This window comes from Notamacropus eugenii, chromosome 1 (assembly GCF_028372415.1).
Source record: "Notamacropus eugenii isolate mMacEug1 chromosome 1, mMacEug1.pri_v2, whole genome shotgun sequence".
Lineage (NCBI taxonomy): Eukaryota > Metazoa > Chordata > Mammalia > Diprotodontia > Macropodidae > Notamacropus > Notamacropus eugenii.
In genome coordinates this window covers 565483243-565502763 of record NC_092872.1, presented here as the reverse complement: position 1 = coordinate 565502763, position 19521 = coordinate 565483243, and the positions used below count along the sequence as shown (strand labels likewise).

At 34.8% G+C, this 19521-nt stretch overlaps 2 protein-coding genes across 6 annotated transcripts in view; one reads left to right on the top strand and one right to left on the bottom strand.

Annotated features, from left to right (window-relative positions):
- The window catches only part of TDRP (testis development related protein), a 167099-nt gene extending 149091 nt beyond the window's left edge, over nt 1–18008 (top strand). The window contains exons 7-8 of the mRNA XM_072634346.1: nt 15335–15423; nt 16772–18008. Of these exons, the coding sequence (XP_072490447.1) occupies nt 15335–15405 (71 nt within the window). The 3' untranslated portion in view covers nt 15406–15423; nt 16772–18008. The remainder of the gene's footprint in view (nt 1–15334; nt 15424–16771) is intronic.
- Nucleotides 1–19521, bottom strand: part of FBXO25 (F-box protein 25) — a 158727-nt gene that overhangs the window by 70071 nt on the left and 69135 nt on the right. The gene's annotated exons all lie outside the window — the stretch shown is intronic.

Below are 19521 nucleotides of genomic sequence, written 5' to 3'. Positions count from 1 at the left end.
GCCTTTGATTGAATGGGTTCAACTGAGGTGTGTTCATATCTTGTTAAAGTATTGAGAGTGTAGCATTTCATCACATAATCTAAATGGGGTTTTTAGTCAACCAAAGCCCTCCCTTACAAATCACTCCCCCCAAATAAAGCTCTTTATAAGAACTCCCTCTTCTCTTCAATAGATAGATAGTCCTTCTTTGTCTCGACATAATTTCCCCTTCTTCTTTACTCCAGTAACCGATGAAGTGCCTCTTCTCAGCAAGGATAACCTTTCTACGTGCATCCTTGATCCTATCTTCTCCTCTAGCAAAACGCCTGCACTATCATAATCCCTCTCTCTAATCTACAATCTTTTTTTGTCTCCTGGTTCCTTCATCCTCAAGCCACTGGTGATTTCCTTCATCTTACTCTTCTCTTAATTCTTGGCAATTTGGCTTCTGACCTTACCACTAAACTCTCAGAGGTAACTGGGTAAATGATAATAGATTGAGATCTGCTAACTGGTCAATGTAGTTGCTTCTTATCAGCCCTCTGACTCTTTGACTTCTCTGCTGCATTTGATATAGCTGATCACTCCCTCCTCCGTAATATTTCCTTCTTTCTAGGTTTCTGCTCTTTCCTATGTTTGATTGCTCCTTTTCAGTATCTAATGATTCATGCCATGCTAAATAACTACAGATGTATCCAAATATACTACTAATGTATGTGTAGGAGCAGTTGGTTGGCACAGCAGATGGAATGCTGGGTCTGGAATCAGGAAGACCTGAGTTCAAATCCAGCCTCAGACACTTACTAACTGTGTGGCCCTGCACAACTCAATTAACCTCCATCTCTCTCAATTCCCTCAACTTTAAAATGGAGATATTAACAAAACTTACCTCACAGGGTCATTGTGAGGATCAAATGATATATTTGTAAAGTACTTAGAATAGTGTCTGATACATAACATAAGTTTGGGAACTTTGAATCAGTTTGAGAACTTCTACCAAAGTTGACAACAATGAAATATAACACTTCTCTACTAAATTATATTTTGGTGTCATCAACTTTGGTAGAAGTTCTCAAACTGATAATTTCGTATGCTAAAATATAAGAGCATAAATGATATTGATGAAAGGAAGCTTATTAAATAAATGACTATAAATAATAAATTATAATTATACTGTCAGAAGTAGCAATTTTTGATTGTTTTAAAGGACAAAAAATATCCAGAAGTTTGGGACAACAGAGATGAGAGAGTTCATACATGTAGATCAGACAGAATGGAACAAGGGTGACAAAAGTCTTAAATAAAGTACTGTTTTGATAGAAAATGCTGTCAAAATGAATGCATAAAGATAGGGTATCAAAAGTAGCTTAAAAGACAAACTGGAACAATGAATGTTCCAAGAAAAAGAATGAGAAAATGTCAACTATGTTTTAGATTACTGAAACAGACCTATATGTCAAAACCTATTTTGTGTGAAGATGAGAATGACGATAGCTTAAACCTATTTCAATGTTATTAAACAGCTTAAAAAAAAACTGTTCTAATCCTAAAACTCTCAGGCAACAGAAGCAACACTGCCCCCTAGCGTTTCTGCACAGCTGCTAATGTGTCACAGCTCATATGGCATACATTTTCAAATGACCACACACACACACACAAACACAATCACACACACACACCCCAAATAAAATAATTATAAAAGTGATATTACTTCAAGAATGCAAAACATTCTGTATCCAGAATAATTCCCCCAGACTCTGAGGGTTACCACCTTAATTTTCTTTTATTCAATGTACACAGAAGAATCATATAATTTTGGTATTTTTTCTCATTTTTTTGTTTGAATTTTTAAGTGTAACTACAAATTTTAAAAATTAAGTGTTTTCTTTTCTTTAGCATGTTTAATGAATACATTATGCCTTATGATTAAAAATATTCAATAAATTTTTGCCTTTAAAAAACAAAAATAAAATTTTCTAGGTTGACATTCATGAAATGCGTCACACGCACCTATAAACAAGTATATGTGTACTTAAATCACACTGTATACTTATATTTCTTAAAAATTTACATGTATGATGTCTTCCCTATTAGGATGCAAGATTCATGAGTGCAGATACTGTCTTTACACCTTTTTTTGTATCCCCAACACTTAGCACAGTGCCTGGCACATAGTGCTTAATTAATATCTGTTGACAGACTGACTTCCTTTTTTTAACTTTAAGCTCCTTGTGGGCAGGACCTATGTTTTATGTTTTATTCTTCTTTGAATTGTATGCTGTACACTTAAGGAGACACATCCTCTTTTATGTTTTTAACAATAATAATGATAGGACCAAGAGTTAGCTTTTGAATCTGAATGATCTAAATTCAAGTCCAGCCTCTGAGTCTATATACGCAAGTCCCTTAACCTCTAAGTGCTCCAGGCAACACTGTAAGATTATAAATTAGTTGAGGTGACCATCTGAATCTGAGGAAGGTTCCTATGTTGATGAAATCTCAAGTTTGAGTGCAAAAATCAATTACATATAATTTGTTAACAATTGAGTGAACCTGTGGTTATAGAATCAAAAACAGATAATTAGATTTTGCCTCAAGAAAAATTTATTAATTAACCCACTTACAGGAGTAAAAAGGCAAAATGTGTGAATTTTAATATATTTTAGATAAACTATTATTCATATTCTCTTTTCCCTTAATATTTCTATCAGTTAAAATATCAATATTTAATTTCTAAAAATGTTACTATCTCAAGAACATTGTTGTTATAAGTTGAGACAAGAAAAAAAATGGCCTAAAACTAAGTAAATTGTACAAAATCAAACATATATTCTGATTAAATTTCAAAATGTTATTTTCAATCATAAACACATAGAGTGGAGAATGTCTATATTTCAAAACATTCTTGTATTTGTTATGCTAATATCAGATAGCTAACAATGGGTATCAATATTAGGTCCACAATATTCCTGATTAATTTCTTTGGAACTGTTTTTGTTCTAGACAGGCTTTTTAAAGTTAACAATCAAGAGAAGCCAGAAAAAAAATCACCATAAGCAAACTCTGAACTTTAGCTATACAAAGTATATGTGTGTATGTGTGTCTGTGTATATAACATACACATACAAATGTAAACACACAATCTATATACACATGCATAGTAGTAATAAACATGTAAAAGGTTTGTAAGGTGCTTTACAGACATATCATTTGATCCTCACAATCCATTTTACAGATAAACAAAGGGAAGTTCAGAAAAGTTCATTGACTTTCTCAGGCTCTTACACCTAGTCAAATGTCTGAGGTGGGATGCAAGGTCTTCTATGCTCTAAGTCCAATACTATACCTACTATACCAGATTGCCTCATCTATGTATCCAGTTTTATGAATTAGGATTTTTTTTCTGGGAGATAGAGTGAAAAGTGCTTATTTTTTAAAGAACCCTAATATTTCTTAGTACATGAAAATTCTGAAATTTAAAAATAAAACAAGGTAATACTAGATTTGAAAATAACCTAGACTTTCATTCAGATCTGTCACAGTTATCAGTGACAACGTAATGAGGTACAAATAAATCAGTTCCACAGTCATAGTAGAAATTCGGAAAAGCTTGGATATTACACTAAAAAATGAATGGTAGTGATCCCTAAAAGAACCAAGTAATAAATGGCAGGTAGCCCAGTTCACTCTAGTATCAATCCTAGAAAAAGTACAAAGGTACAATTCATGCCTTATTTCACAAATAAAGGATAACAAGTTATCATTGTTCCTATTAACCTTCATTATGTATTTAATATAACTTGTAAATTTTTATTAATTTCTTATATATAGTTTATTTGAAACTTCAAGAAAATCCTCGAGGAACTCAAATATTAAGCATCTTCTTGCTTGCTGGTCTGTAACTGGACATTAAAGATTCTAGATGTGCTACTTATATGCTTATATCATGGATAATTCAGGAAACAGTCTCATCCACCTATAAGGCTAGCCACTTAGTCTTAATTCACTAGTTGTCAGGACCAAAATTGTTTCTGATATTGATGGATGCTGGCACATTCATAACTATCCATCTAATTAAACTCACCTTTTAAAATCAAAGTAAGTTAATTAATTAGAAGTAGTTCAAATAACTGCAGTCATAGATTTTGGAGGGAATCTTTTAAATATGGAACAACACAAAGCAATTTCTGTATTGTGCTGCCATAGTTTCAGTAGCTGTTTCAATGATTAAAGACATTAAACAGGAGAATCTGAGGCCCTGAAACCTTCACTGATCTTTGAGACTCTCCTTCTCTTTTATTGGTAATCCATCCACAATTACACAACAATCACTGTAAAATTCAATGTAATTGAAAACCCCTAGCATTGTCATTATATCATCTCCCTGAATCAATTTTCTTCCTTTTTTTTTTTCTGTAGTATCTCTTAGAATAAAAATACTTGGAATGCAGTCTTACCACTACTGCTATGTAATACAGGCATTTAGACACTGGATGAAATCTTAAGCATTACAAAGCCAGTCACAATAAGCAATGGTGATAGTGAACACGTATCCTACCTACAAACCAAGCTGGTTAATTCATATTGTTGGGTTTAATAAACACAAATAGCAATTATTGTGAAGCATTTCTTTTAAAATCTAAATGAGTATAATTTTAAATTATTTCAAGTATTAAGTAAACAAAGGATCAAAAAGATCATTTGGTCATCACAAAAACTAATTTGCAATCCTGGTTTCATTGTACCTCCAGTGTCACTAACTATCTTAAGAGGTTGTGAAATCATTAAATAATTTTTTAAACATTGAATCCTTCTGAATTAAAACACATCTTTCAAAGTTAAATTATTCTAATACTTTCTAGTAGTCTAACCTCAAATAAAGCAGACACACTTAATAAGTGATTGGTGAATCGGAGTGATGGAATCCTAATAAAGCCACCCTCAACCCCAATATCCTAACTTCCTTATGGGGCTCACTGAACAGCAGGTATATTCTAATTTAACCACACAATCTGACTTTAACCACACAACAGGCCCCCAGATTTAATATAGTCACTGCCTCTAGCTATTCACTGCCCCTAAATCCAATTCACATATTTTAACAGGTATGTTCTTGTACTCAACCATAATCACATCATCCATTTAGCCCAAGATAGGACCACAATACCTAACTATTCATCTTGACCAGATAGGACCGTAATAGCTAGCCAATCAGAGGACAAGGATGTTTGACCACTGAACCATAGAAAGGACCCCTCCCTATCACCTAATCCCTTAAAAAAAAGCTCTCCTGCCTTTTTAATATTCATAATTTCTGTTATGTAATTTCATCTTTACCCTATAAAAATCCATCTTGCTTTCTCTAAAGTTGCTGGTTCCTCTTAGAACCTAGCATGCTTCTGAAGGGCATCAATCCTCAATAAATGCCTGTACTTGGGTTAGAGGTGCTCTGATTCTGAATTCTTTGAGACAATGCTGACATGAAACACCATGAAACCACAAGAGGAAACCTGGCTATGTTTATGTATCATATATTTCCTAAATGATTCCTATCATAATCACAGAAATATGTTCCCAAGAAATTTTTTCTGCCCCAACCTATAGTAAAAATCAGATCAAACTAACAACGACTTTAGGAATCAATCTGCCTTTGTCAGTAGGCAATTTACAAATTAAAATACTTTTTACTTTTTTACTAGTGTAACAGCCCATTATATAAGATAACAGACTTTAGAAAGAAGTTTCTATTTCTTCTATACTTTATTAAGTGAATACATCTGAAGTTGCTCTACAAGAACACAAGGAGATCAATGTAAATTTATGTGTGTGTATATATATATATACACAAACATGTGTATATATATTACATATGTGTGTATAATTAAATATTTGAATAAGGATATATCACAAGTACACCTACACATTTACAGGATGCTATGAAAAAAGATACAATACATATATATATATTCACAGATGTTTATTATTTTTTAAAAATCTTAAGCCCACTGGAAGTAGATGGTCTCTAGCTATATCAGCTAGTGATTAATCAATGCTAGTAAACTGACTGGACCCGTTCCTGTATATTTTCCTCTTATTTTAAAAACAAATATTTCACTGATGCTTTTTCTTTTTTAGATCGCTGTCACTTCCCATTGACTCTCTTTCACATTATTTGCCTCCCTCCAATAAGAAATTAGGTTTTTTTCCTATCATAAATTAATGAAAAGACAAACTTTTGAATATTTTCTAGAGTATTGATTTCAACTAGGCCTCATATTTTGTCACCTACACTTTTTGCAAGAACCACAGTTTTTATGTTCTAAAAATTGTTGTGTTCATTTAATTAACCTAAAATGTAGCTGTTGATGATTTCCTGTTGTGTTTCACTAATGGAATATCCCCTTCTCAACATCCAGTATCTCTCCTCAACCAGCATGTTTTGATTCCACTTGCCTTGATAAGGCTTTTCCATTGTGGAAATTCTTTACAGATGCATTCCTTATACTGATAGGCACCTAGATTTTTCTGAGAAGAAATCCAAATGGGAATCCAAGAAATAGATCTCGAGTGACATGTTATATCGCATAATTTCACTAACTTGAAGAAGATCAATGGCAGTTTCTTGGTGGCTTTCTGACTTACAGTTTTCCCCCAAAAAAGTTTATGTTCACTTTTTATAATGATTTTCATGTAGCATCTTTGTCATTAACCTGCTTTCTAACAGGTTCATCTTTGACCACTTCTTTTGAGGATACATAAATATTTCTTTAACTTTAGCTCCACTCAGACTTGCAAAATTATTTTTTTCAGAAAAAGAAAACCTATAACATTTCAATACATTATCTGGACTAAATTTTTCATTAAATTTAATGCATAATATGATAGGAAGAAAACTTTTCTTTTCTAGTTTAACCAGCAGTGAGCTGACAACATTTTTGTTTCCTGGGAACAGATCTTTCTTTTTAGGTCTGTGTTGTTTTGGTTGTTGCTGATGTGAATGTATTTTTTTTTTTCTAATTCTGATGTTTGTTCACAAATAAAGTATCAGGAACTGATATGTTGTAATGTAATCCTAGCATAAGAGCAATCGCTTCCAGATGCCCACAGATATGCCAAGAATACTTCTTAAACTTAATGCTTCTTGAAAGGAATTTCATGTTTCAGACATATTTTATTGTAGGAGACTTCACCATTTTATCCCAGAAGTTAAAAGCTCAGCTTCATTGCTGAATAAATTAGGATTACAAACAAAGTCTTTTAGGTCTGCTTGAGTTGGAAATGAGGCTGAGGACAAAAAATGATAACTTCAAATGGAGGTTACTACTTTCTCCCTGTCTTATCATGCTGAACCTCAGTAAAGCAATGGGAATCACTGAGTTCATCTTGATCCCAGTTTAAAATTTTAAAACTACAGGTAGTACTTTTCACTGTATAATACAGGTCATACAGTACACTGGGATATTATACAGTATATTTAGACTGGATGAGAATCCTTGATATATTTGTTTACTCTCCCTAAATCCTGAGAATCATAAATGGCTTGTGATGAGATCCACGTTTTCCACTACTTAGTATAGTAATGTAAATGTTACAGCACAAGTAAGGGACTTAAGTCTTATTCTGTGCACCTCTTTTATAGTCACAATAAAGTTCATATGCTTTTTTAACTAGGAATAAAGTTTCATCTCTGAGATTTAAAAATTAGCTCACTGAATATGAAACACAAATACATAACACAGATTCAAGTGACTGACACATTTTTAAGCCATACTAAGAATTTAAGTAATGCATGTCAGCATTTACAAAGAACAAAGAACACTTCAAAAGTTATAATATGTTTAACAAATGCTACCCAGCAAATACCTGAAAGACAGTCTGCTACATACTGAGTTTCACTGAATAACTCAACAGGAATGAACATGTCCATGATGCAGAATGTAAGCTGGGACTTCACACAGACTATAAAGAACAAGGCAACTGGTGACTTCTCATTTCCCTGTCCTTTCCTATCCCTCCACTTCTTTCAACCAAGCCACACTTCCTCACTGCTTCATAATATGTAATTTATTTCAAAATTCAAGTGTCTCTCAACAAGAGTAGGTGAGAGACATTCTATTTGTATTGTTAAAATTCATCATCAAAACATATATAAAACACCAAGAAATTTCCAAGTGACAAAACAGATTTCAAACAGTAAATAAGGGGTAAAAACTCTATGTGACTGACATACATGCATATTGTCCACCTTGTCTCTTTGAAAAAATGTAAACTCTTTGAAGGGACTATTTGTTTCACTTCTGGTTTTGTATCTCCCTAGCAGTAGCACAGCTGACATTTACTTTTTAAAATTTGCATTGCTAACATTTTATCCATCACTTTCTTAACTCTAAGCAATCAACAAGTAAATGTAGCATATGCCAATTTCTGAGGTGTAAATAATCATACTGAAAATTTAACAATCAGCTCTTGAGAGCTAGTTTAATCTAACTCCATTTTTAAAAAAATATATCATTTATTTATTTTTCAGTTTTCAACATACGCTTCCACAAGAATTTGAATTCAAAATTTTCTCCCTATCTCTTCCTACCTCCCACCCAGGACAACATCCACCCCTTCCTCCAGTCTATCTTCCCTTCTATTATTCCCCTTCTTCCATCCTCCTTCCCTCTATTTTTCTGTAGGGCAAAATAGATTTCTATACCCCATTGCCTGTACATCTTATTTCCCAGTTGCATGCAAAAACAATTTTAAACATTCATTATTAAATCTCTGAGTTCCACATTTTCTCCCTTTGCTCCCCTCCACCCACATTCATTGAGAAAGCAAGCAACTCAATATAGGTCATACATGTGCAGCCATGCAAATCACTTCCATAACAGTTAGGTTGCGAAAGACTAACCACATTCCCCTCTGTCCTATCCTGCCATTCATTTATTCCATTCTCTCCCTTGGCCTGTCCTCTCATAATAGTGTTTGCTTCTGATCCCTTCTATTATCTTCCCTTGCCTATCCACACTCCCCCCGCCTTTCTGCAGGGTAAAATGGATTTCCATATCCAAATGAGTGTGTGTTTTTCCCTCCTTAAGTCAAATCCCATAAGAGTAAAGCTCACTTATTTCCTTTCATCTCCCCCCTCTTCCCCTCCATTGTAAAAGTTCTTTCCTGCCTCTTTTATGTGAGATGATGTGCTACATTCTACCTCTCCCTTTCTGTTACTCCTCATAGCTGACATTTAAATAGTACTTACTATGTGCTATATACTGTTCTAAATACTTTACAATTATTATCTCATTTGATCCTCACAATAGCCTTGGAAAGTAGGTGCTATTAACATCCTTTACAGTTGAGGAAAACTGAGACAAACAGAGGTTAAGTGATTTGACCAAGGTTATACAGCTAGTAAGTGTCTGAGGCCAGATCTGAACTCTTCCTGATTTCAGGCCAAGAGCACAATCCACTATGGTATCTAGCAGCCATAGTACACAGATGTTTAATAAATGCTTATTGATTTATTGATTGCAATTCATCTGCTAGATTGGTCATATAGGACTTTTATCCTAAAGGGCTCCCTTCCCTTTGTGTGAATTCATTATATCCCCATTGTCTCAGTAGATATGTCCTGTCTTTCTGTTCTCCATGTTGTAAAAGGTGTAGGGAGACAGGAGGACAGGGGTTTTTAGTCTAATTTATCTGTGAGGAACAAACAGGAGTTTTGCTTCAATTAGGCTGATAAAGATGAGGACGACTAAAGAGAACTGTTTCAAAACTAGACTAATAACTGTTGTCCAAGTATACTTCAGAGCTTTCCCTGTCTCTACTATCATGAAGAGGAAAAAAACAAGCAAAGAAAACAATACCCTTGAAGTACTAGAGGAAAAAGCAAGTTTTGTCTTTTTGCTTTTTTCTGTTTGGAGGTAAGTGTGAGCAGGAAGAAAGCATAGTATTTCCTGAGGAAAACAAGCAGTGATAAGAAAATCTGAATTGGGGAGAAGTACTGTATTAATAAGATATATAGATGCTGATGAGATTTAGATCTATTAAATAAGCTGAGGTTCGTGGCATATAGAAACACCAGCTCATAGTCAAGGGAAGTAAAAATAATAATTTACTAAAAAAAATTTGTGAAGGAGTGATTTTTTTAAACCAACTATTTTCTGAGTTAACTGAATTCCTATTCTAGATACATATTTGAAACATGACAAAGTCAAATCTAAAATAAGCATTTCTTTGGCTAAATGTATAAAGAAATATTTTTAGAATTTCAAGGATCCATCATTTTAAATCAGAACATGTATTCCCCCTACTTATGAAGGTGCAATTCTTCTATATGGAATTTAGTGATAAAGAAAGTCTGTTTGCATTTTTGGAACTGGCATATAAATGCAAATTAAAAAGTTATTTCCATGTTTCCATAGCTCAGTGAGTTGCTTTGGCCAAAAAATATGCATTGTCAGGTTGTCAATTCACTGGTGTTGAGCTAGTCCAACTCTCTGACAACAAATACGATGTCTACCATCAGAAGAATATACCATACCTTTCTAGCTTAGTAGTATCTAGAGTTAGTATTTCATCACCAGAGTCTTTAAAAAGTTCAGATTCACATCTGCTCCAAAATGAAGAAATGGAGTATAATTTTGGATAAATGATAAAAATAATAATGCTGATTTTTAATGGGACTTTAGTTGAAGTAACTGGATACAAACTTAGACAAATTAAAAAGGCCAAGGTATCACAACAGAAATCAATTATCAAAGACTAAAAAAAAAAAAAGTTAAGTTTAGTCAAATGATTTTTTGGGAAAAGGAAAAGAAAACGTAAATATTTTGAGGATGAAAAAATAACAGAGTATTCAAAAAAGTTTCACCAGATTACTGATTATGTTCACCTTTTACCATGTGTGTTGACCATGCTCCATAGAAAGAAAAAAAAAACTTACTCATGCCAGCAAATGGTTTATCTTACCCATGACACTAACATTTCTGATACTCTTCTCAGAGAACAGCAAGATTAGGTTACTTTCCTTGATTCTTCACGCACATGTGCTGTGCACACAGAGCTCTCCCTCACAACTGAATTCAAGATGATATCGTTGTGGTTTCAAGATGTGTTGTGGTGGAACTGTCTCACAGACTTCAGCGTCAGGTCACCTCCAACCCAAGTAGAGGCATTTATTGAGACTGATGCCTCTCATGAAGCAGGCTAAGTTCCAAGAGCAACTTCAGAGAAAGCAAGATGGATTTTTATAATGTAAAGATGCAACTACATAATAGAAGTTATAAATATTAAAAATCAGGAGGGGTTTGTTAAGGGATTGGGTAATAAGGGAGGGAACCCAGCCACAATGGAACTGTGCGTGCAATTACCTACAACGTATACAAAAAAACTTAGTTGGAGGGATATGTATGTATAATGATGATATTATAATAAGCTTCTCCTTGTCATAAGTTCACTCTAGGTCAGTTCTTTACTATTACTGTATAGGAGTCTACTTAGGGAAAGTCCCTTTTATTGTTGTGGGGTCCATATACTGCTTGTGCATCCTGGTGCTGCTGCTTTCTGATTAGCTGAGTATTGTGGTCCTGTCTGAGACTAGATGGCTGTGGCTGTGGTTGAGTGCATGGACACACCTGCTGCTTCTGTGGCAAACATGAGGAATGGGTCTGAGGTAGTGGCTAGCTGGGGTCCCATCACATGTTCTAGTGAACAGTGAGGAATATACGAGGACGTTAGGATACTGAGTAGATGGGGGGTGTGAGTGGCTAGGTAGGTGCAGTGGGCCTGCTGTTCAGTGGGGCCTATAAGGAAGTAAGACTATCTGGGCTGAGGACAGCTTTATTAGGATTCCATCAACATGATCAATGATCACTATAAGAAAGAAGTTGCAAAGGCTTACTGGATACCATTTAGCCTAATCAATGTGATGAAATAAGAAAAAGGAGAAGAACCACTTTCCAAAGAAAAAGTTGTTATAAAGATGGCTATTAAAATTTTTTAGATTAAGAATTCATTTTAAACATTAGCATATCAAGTAATAAAAAGAAAAGGTAAGACACAAAATTGAAAACACATAGAAAGGGAACTAGAATAGATTATCACCAAGGGCCTTTCAAGTTCCTTCTATTCCTTTCTTCTATTTGAAATATTTTTTTTTAATTTATCGTATGGGGTAAAATTTGAAGCAAAAGTTAAGTGGTAAATCAGGGGTGGGGAACCTGTGGCCTTGAGGTCATATGTGACCCCCTAGGTCCTCAAGAGCAAACCTTTGAATGAATCCAAACTTCACGGAACACATCCCCTTAATAAAAGGATTTGTTCCGTAAAACTTGGACTCAAGTCAAAAGGCTGCACCCAAGGACCTAGAAGGTCACATATGGCCTTGAAGCCACAAGTTCCCCACACCTGTCAGGCAAGCCAAAGGAATATGGGTTCTATGTCTCACTATGTGATGTAGTCTCAAGTTTTGTGCTCCAAATTTATCTCTGAGGGATAAAAAACTATTTCATATCTGCTTCAAAGAGATCCTGTTACTACATTGTGGATGACTGACCTGATACTATTCATTCCATAATGATTTTCAAATTTATTTACCTTAAAATTCATGTAGGTCTATCATCACTCCCCATCCAATTCATTTCAAAAAGCATTAAGTGCTTATTATGTACCAGATATAGTGCTAGGTACTGAGGATACTGGGGATACTAACTAAAAAACAAAAACAAAAAAAACTTACTGTCCTCAAAAGAAATTTTGGGGACAGTCAGGAATGCTGTCACTTGAGTTATAAGGAAAGGTATTGTGTAGGAGGTAGCACTTGGAGCTAGCTGTCTTGAAAGGAACTTGGAGGCCAAAGAGGTAGATGTGAAGGGGGAAAACATCCCAAACACAAAAAAGTGTTTCATGGAGACCTCACTGTCCTCTACTCTCACAAATCCTATGATGAGGTCCCTTTTCGTTACTCTTCAATGGCAAAGGACTTTAGATAGCTCCAATATACGAACACCATTAAATGTTAATGTAGAACCATACATTAAAATGATTATGCATATTTACTGATTAGGATTATCTTATTAAAGTGAATGCTGTTGGAAAAAAAATACCTTTAAAACTATAAAGTACTAGTTAGGTGCTACTAGACCAGCTATTGTGGAAACAACTTACTTTTGATTTACAAGAATAAGTTCCCCCTTTCTCTTCCTGATATTTCTACCCTAAAGTTTAAAAAGAGGCTTCACAGAATTGTTTGTGCATGTGGCAAGCCTTCATTAATCCAGACTATTTTCACCATCTTTTGCAAAAAGAAACGGGACATGAAGTAGAAATTAAGTCATGTCTGCATCCAATACTTTCAGAAAAGCCTTGACAGAGTTTGCAAGTTTACACAGAGATAAGGTGATGATTTTGTATGAGTAGATCAAAAAGTGTTGCTTACAATCAGGATTGTTTTCCTTTTCAAATTTTAGGTCTGGAGTTTGAGTTAGTTTTAATTTCAAGAAAACAAGGATCAGGCAGACAGTATAAACCATGCTCCTGCTCAATGACGACCTCTTTTCACAGGACTGAAGTTATACTAGAAAACTGAGAGCTTTGTTTCCTCCCACACTGTTCCTTTTTTCACAAAAGTAAGAAAGAGGCAAGAAGAAAGGGTTAAAGTATGAAGAGTAGTTGAATAGAAGTAAAAACCTACCCCCGTCCTCTCCTGACCCAGTGTCACGAAGAAATGGTTCTATTAATTTAACTCCCTAGCAAGTACCAGTTTTAGCCCACTTAAAAAAGATCCTCTAATTTCAGCTGTAATTTCAAAGGAGAAAAAGACTGGAAGAGAGGGAAAGGAGAATTTTTTTTAATCATATAAACCTCTCTTCTGTATTCTTTTCTTAAGTAAATGTGGGAAATACATAAATATTTTATATATAAAGTCACAGCCACTCAAAATATGCGCCATGGGTTTAGGGCAGAGATGGAAGAATACATGAGCAAATCACATAAAAAATAGTCCTCATGGTAGAACTAGTTGTAACATCTCCTCCCAAGTATGAAAACACTTTATCAGAGAGCATGTGTATGTGTGCGTGTATGTATGTATACACACATATATATTATACATATAAATATACACACATATGTATATATACACACACACAGATATTTAAAATCCTGATATAATCTCTGTAACTATTATGAGGACATTGGGTGTGTACAGTGAGGACAATTTAGAAACCTGACATTTTCTAGATATGTGTAACAAAATATTTATTAGCCCTTCCTCCTTCATTGTGTTTAAAGTGAAATAATTTGTTCTACATTTTTAACTTTAAAAAGATTATATAATTTGCTTTGATTTTTGAGCTGGAAAGACCCTATCATCTCAGGGTATGATAGCAGCAGAGAGGCATGTGCCACAGTGGACAGAGAACTAATTTGGGGGCGGAGGGACGGTTAGAAAGACCTAGGCATAGAAAGTTGAAGGGGCTGGAGATGTCAAGTAAATTATGAGTTTTTGGTAACAATGTATTTCTGTAACTCTACAGTTTGAAAAAGCACTTTTCTTATCTGTGATAGATACTTGTAACAGATTGTACATCACATACAACTTCACAATTTGCATTTGCTGGAGGAGTTCCTATAGCAGGATTTACCCATGTCAATGAAAACACAGGTCTAGACCAAAATAATCACAGGAGCCCATCAAGATTGACCTATAAATCATCTATGTCATTGACAGAGAGTGGAAGAACTGCCCACACTGATGAAACCATGGATCTCTGAAGTGCTAAGCTCATATAATAGCAGCAGCAGCAGCAGCAACAACAGAAAGCCAGCATTTGTACAGAATGTTACTGTTTATAAATTGATTTACACGCACAATCTTATCTGACCTTCACAACACACTTGTGATATAGGTAATCAAGTTTTACTACTCCCATGTAATTTAGGTAACACTGTCTTTTTAAAATATTGGCTCAGCCCTATAAACAAGCTTCTTTAAATTCTTGATACTGAATCATATTTTTTCGCCATTTTTCACTTTCCTTCATTGCTTCTCCTCCTTGTATTTAAGCTACCAAGAATCAAGGTATAAGTTCATTGAATTCTCTCTGCTTCATTCTTTATAACAGATGTTAGTACAGAAGCTGCAGTTATCTTCATGGGGGTCTTTTGGCTTATGCTAATCATGAATGTTGAGGTACATTGATTACGTGTCCCATTTCTTATTCCCCTTTTGGAATATGATGAAAGCAATACCTTCAACTGAAACTGAGTTATTCTTCCATTTTATTGCAACTTTATGTTTTCTTGTGTTCCTCAAAGCAAGACAGCTTTATTGAAATTTTATATTTTCTGATTTTCTTCACAGCAAGAATGCTGTCATTGCTACGGTTCAGTTCCGCAGATTGGACAAGGATCTCACATACAGAGTATCAATAACCAAATTAATATTCACAGGTAATATAAAAAGATGTATGATCCTTAGCACCTTCTGTTTAGCAAGTGCTTACTGAATGACTTGACCTGTTTCTTTATCTAAAAAATAAAGATGTAGTATTAACAATATCAGCCTATAGCTGCATCCCAAAGAGATCACAAAAAAGGGAGAATGACCCACATATGCAAAAATAGTTATAGCATTTCTTTTCTTTTTTCCCCCAAATCTATTCATTTATTTGTTTTCAGTTTTCAACAACAACTTCCAAAAGTTCCAAATTTTCTCCCCCTCCTTCCCCTCTCCCTCCCCAATACGGCATGCGATCTTATATGGGTTCTACACATGCATTCCTATTAAACACATTTTCACATTAGTAATGTTGCATTGAAGAAACAGAATGAATGGGAGAAACCGCGAGAAAAACAAAACATAACAAAGGAGAAAATAGTCTGCTTCATTCTACCATCTCTTTTCATGGTGGTAAAGAATTGGAAACTGAGGGGATGCCTATCAATTGGTGAGTGGCTGAGCAAATTATGGTATATGAATGTAACAGAATACTGTTGTGTTACAAGAAATAATGAGTAGGAAGATTTCAGGAAAAGTAAGACTTACATGAACTAATGCTGAGTGAAGTGAGCAGAACCAGAACACTGTACACGGTAAGAGCAACACTGTGTGATGACCAGCTCTGATAGATCTAGCTCTTCTCAGCAATACAATGATTAAGAAAACTCCAAAAGACTCATGATGGAAAATCCTTTTCACATCCAGAAAAAGAACTATGGAGTCTGAAAGAAGATCAAAAGCACACTATTCTTGTTTTTTTTCTTTCTTGTGGTTTTTCTCTTTTGCTCTGATTCTTCTTTCACAATGTGACTAACGTGGAAATATGTTTAATATGATAGTACATGTGTAGCCTATATCAGACTGCACGCCATCTTTGGGAAGAAGGAGGGAAGGAAGAGTGAAAAAAACTTGAAACTCACAATCTTATAAATGTGAATGCTGAAAAGTAAAAATAAAAGACTATAAGTGCCTCACAAAATAGCAGAAGGAAGTGAAGAGGGAAAATGGGTCTACAATAATTTTGGCATAAGACACAACTAAGTCATTTTGTCCATGAGCATTTGGTACCAAATATAAAGATAAGGTAGTAAACATATCTGAAATACCTTATGTAGGACACAGTAAAATGTTATAGGCAGGGTCACCTTTCAAGCAATGGAGGGAAAGACAAGTTTAAAGTAGGTTGATGAGAGATAAAATTAATAAGCAAAGTCATCAAGAGGGCATTTAAGGATGAAATTAATAATAAACATGAAAAATGGAGATCTGTAAAGATTTTTTATAACAATTTCTTTTCAGCACTGAGAAGAGTGGAGCCACCACATTTGAATTGTAACATGGAGACACCAATGTGCCACACAAAGAAGGAGGGTTGGCATTGAAGAAAACAAAGATGTGGAAAGGGGCTGCACTAGAACACATATATATGAAGGATTTCTGAACTAGAGGCCAAACAATTACTGAGATAGGTTCTCACAGTTTTTAAAATAGGGGAAATATTTCAAAAGGCATAGAAAGCATCTGACATTTTTATCAAAAAGGGCAACTAAGAGAATATACATAATTAATGAGCTACATGCCCACTTTACTATCTCTATAAAATATTTCTGACAGTAATCAACACTCATATACATACATATATAAATATACATATATGATATTTCTGCAGAAGCTATGAGAAAGAGGCAGGCTTTCTCAATATCCTTCCTGTAGAATCCCATAACTCTACAATTAGTGTGTGTTCGTCCGTTGATGAAGAAGACCATGCCATCAGAGAAATAATGACATGACTTGAACTTGACTTTGTTTTGAGTGAGGAAGGGCTGTGGAAGGTCACCAGCCTCACTTCTCCTCCACAGCCATCTGAATCCAGTGACCAGATATCCATCAGGATGACTGGAGATGACCCAGGATGAGGCAATTGGGGTTAAGTGACTTGCCCAAGGTCACACAGCTAGTGAGAGTCAAGTGTCTGAGGTGACATTTGAACTCAGGTCCTCCTGACTCCTGCACTGGTGCTCTATCCACTGCACCACCTAGCTTCCCCCTACAATTATAAAATTGATGCAAAAGTTGTAGAGAATACAATATTCCATTGAATTTATGATCTGACTATAAAATGTACATATTTGAATCATTATGGAGCTAAAGATTCCCTTCCAACAAGATAGCTCCCATGCAAATATTAAAATCATACCAAAAAAAGTAACTACACTGATAAATTGGTTGACCATACTTTGGCTATTAATATTAATCAAGGAATAAAAAATAATATTAATCACGGAATAAAATAAAAAAGGGAGAACCATACTTGCAAGAGGTGGTAATCACCATCAAGAAGAATATCTAGTACAGAGTCCAAATCAAAGAGGGGAAAAACAAGGTGAATCAAAAATTCAAAGTAACCAATTCACTTCAATTTCACAAATGTGCTATGACAAGCGCCCAGATAGGCAACATCTCAAGGTAACATCACTTTTTTTTGTTTTGTTTTTGCTTTTATTTTGCTAAATAAATGTTTGATTGATTGACTGAACTCTCTTTCTGCTTCCACTCGGTCTTCAACGTGCTATTGTTAAAGTGCAGGTATGACTATGATACTTCCCTACTCAATAAACTCCACTAGCTCCCTATGTCGCCTCCAGGATCAAATACAAAATCCTCTATTTAATGTTCAAAGCTCTTCATAACCAAGTTCCCTCCCACTTCTCTAGTTCTTCTTGCATCTTACTCCTCACACTCTCTGATCCAGTGACACTGCTCTTCGTTTTGTTCCAGGAACATGACACACTATTCTTGGCTCTGGGCATTTTCTCTGGCTGTCCCTAATGCCTAGAATTCTACCCTCCTCATTTCTACCTAGTGCCTTCCCTGCCTTCAAGTCTCAATAAAATTCCTCTTAATTATACTTTCTTATTTACTTCCATTTATCCTATATGTAGATTACACACATACACACACACACTACATCTGTGCGTATATATGATATGTATGTAAATATATGTGTGTGTATGTATTATATACACAGCTATACATGTACTTGTTTATTTGTTATTTTTCCCATTAGACTCTAAGTTCACTGAGGGTCTCTTTTTGTATCCCCAGTGCTTAACATAAGAGTCTGGTACACAGAAGGCACTTCAAAAATGTTTATTGAATGACTGATTTATTGCCTGGCTCATTTAGCCTGTTTCTTGATCTAAAAAAATGAAGATGTAATATTAATAACACCAACCTCACAGTGTCATACTGCACATATTACTTTGCATATGCTATAGAAATGTGATTTTTTATTATGCCACATATTCATCATTCATATTTTATAGAGCTGAGTACTGAAAGAGCCCTTAGAGATAACCTAGCCCAACCCTAGCCCCGGATATTTTTTGGAGATTAAGAGAAGTGGATTCAGAAAACTTTAAAGATTTGTCCAGTGTTATAAGCTAATGAATGGCAGGAGTATGTGGATTGGCTTGATAAGTCACCAAACAAGATCAGAATGTAAAATCAGTAAAAATAATACCAACTTCCACTTATGTAGTGTTATATGGTTCACTATGCCCTTTACCTACCAGAACCTTGAGTGACAGGTTATAGAAGTATTATCTCTCCATTTTATGAATTATGCCATTGGGGCCCATAGAGAAGGTCACAAAAATATGAGAGTCACAATTTGAACCCAATCTTCTGACTCTCAGACATTACTCTTTCCATTGCATCAACCAACTAAAAGAAAAACAAGTCATAAAAAACACTGATTTCTGGACAGTGATTTAATTGTGTCATTACAGAATAGAAAGATGTGAATATACTTATATGTGAATATACTTCATAACATTTGGTTTTGCATTTGTATGTGACTCCTTTTTATGGTCAAATTCCTAGAAAAAGGGGGCAGAGTGAAGATGGTGGAGTAGAAAGACATATATACTCTAGCGCTTCCCCCATAGCCCAAAATGACTCAACAAATTCTAGAGCAGCAGAAGCCACAGAACAGCAGAGTGAAAGAAGTTTCCAGCTAAAGGTAACCTGGAAAGCCAACAGGAAAG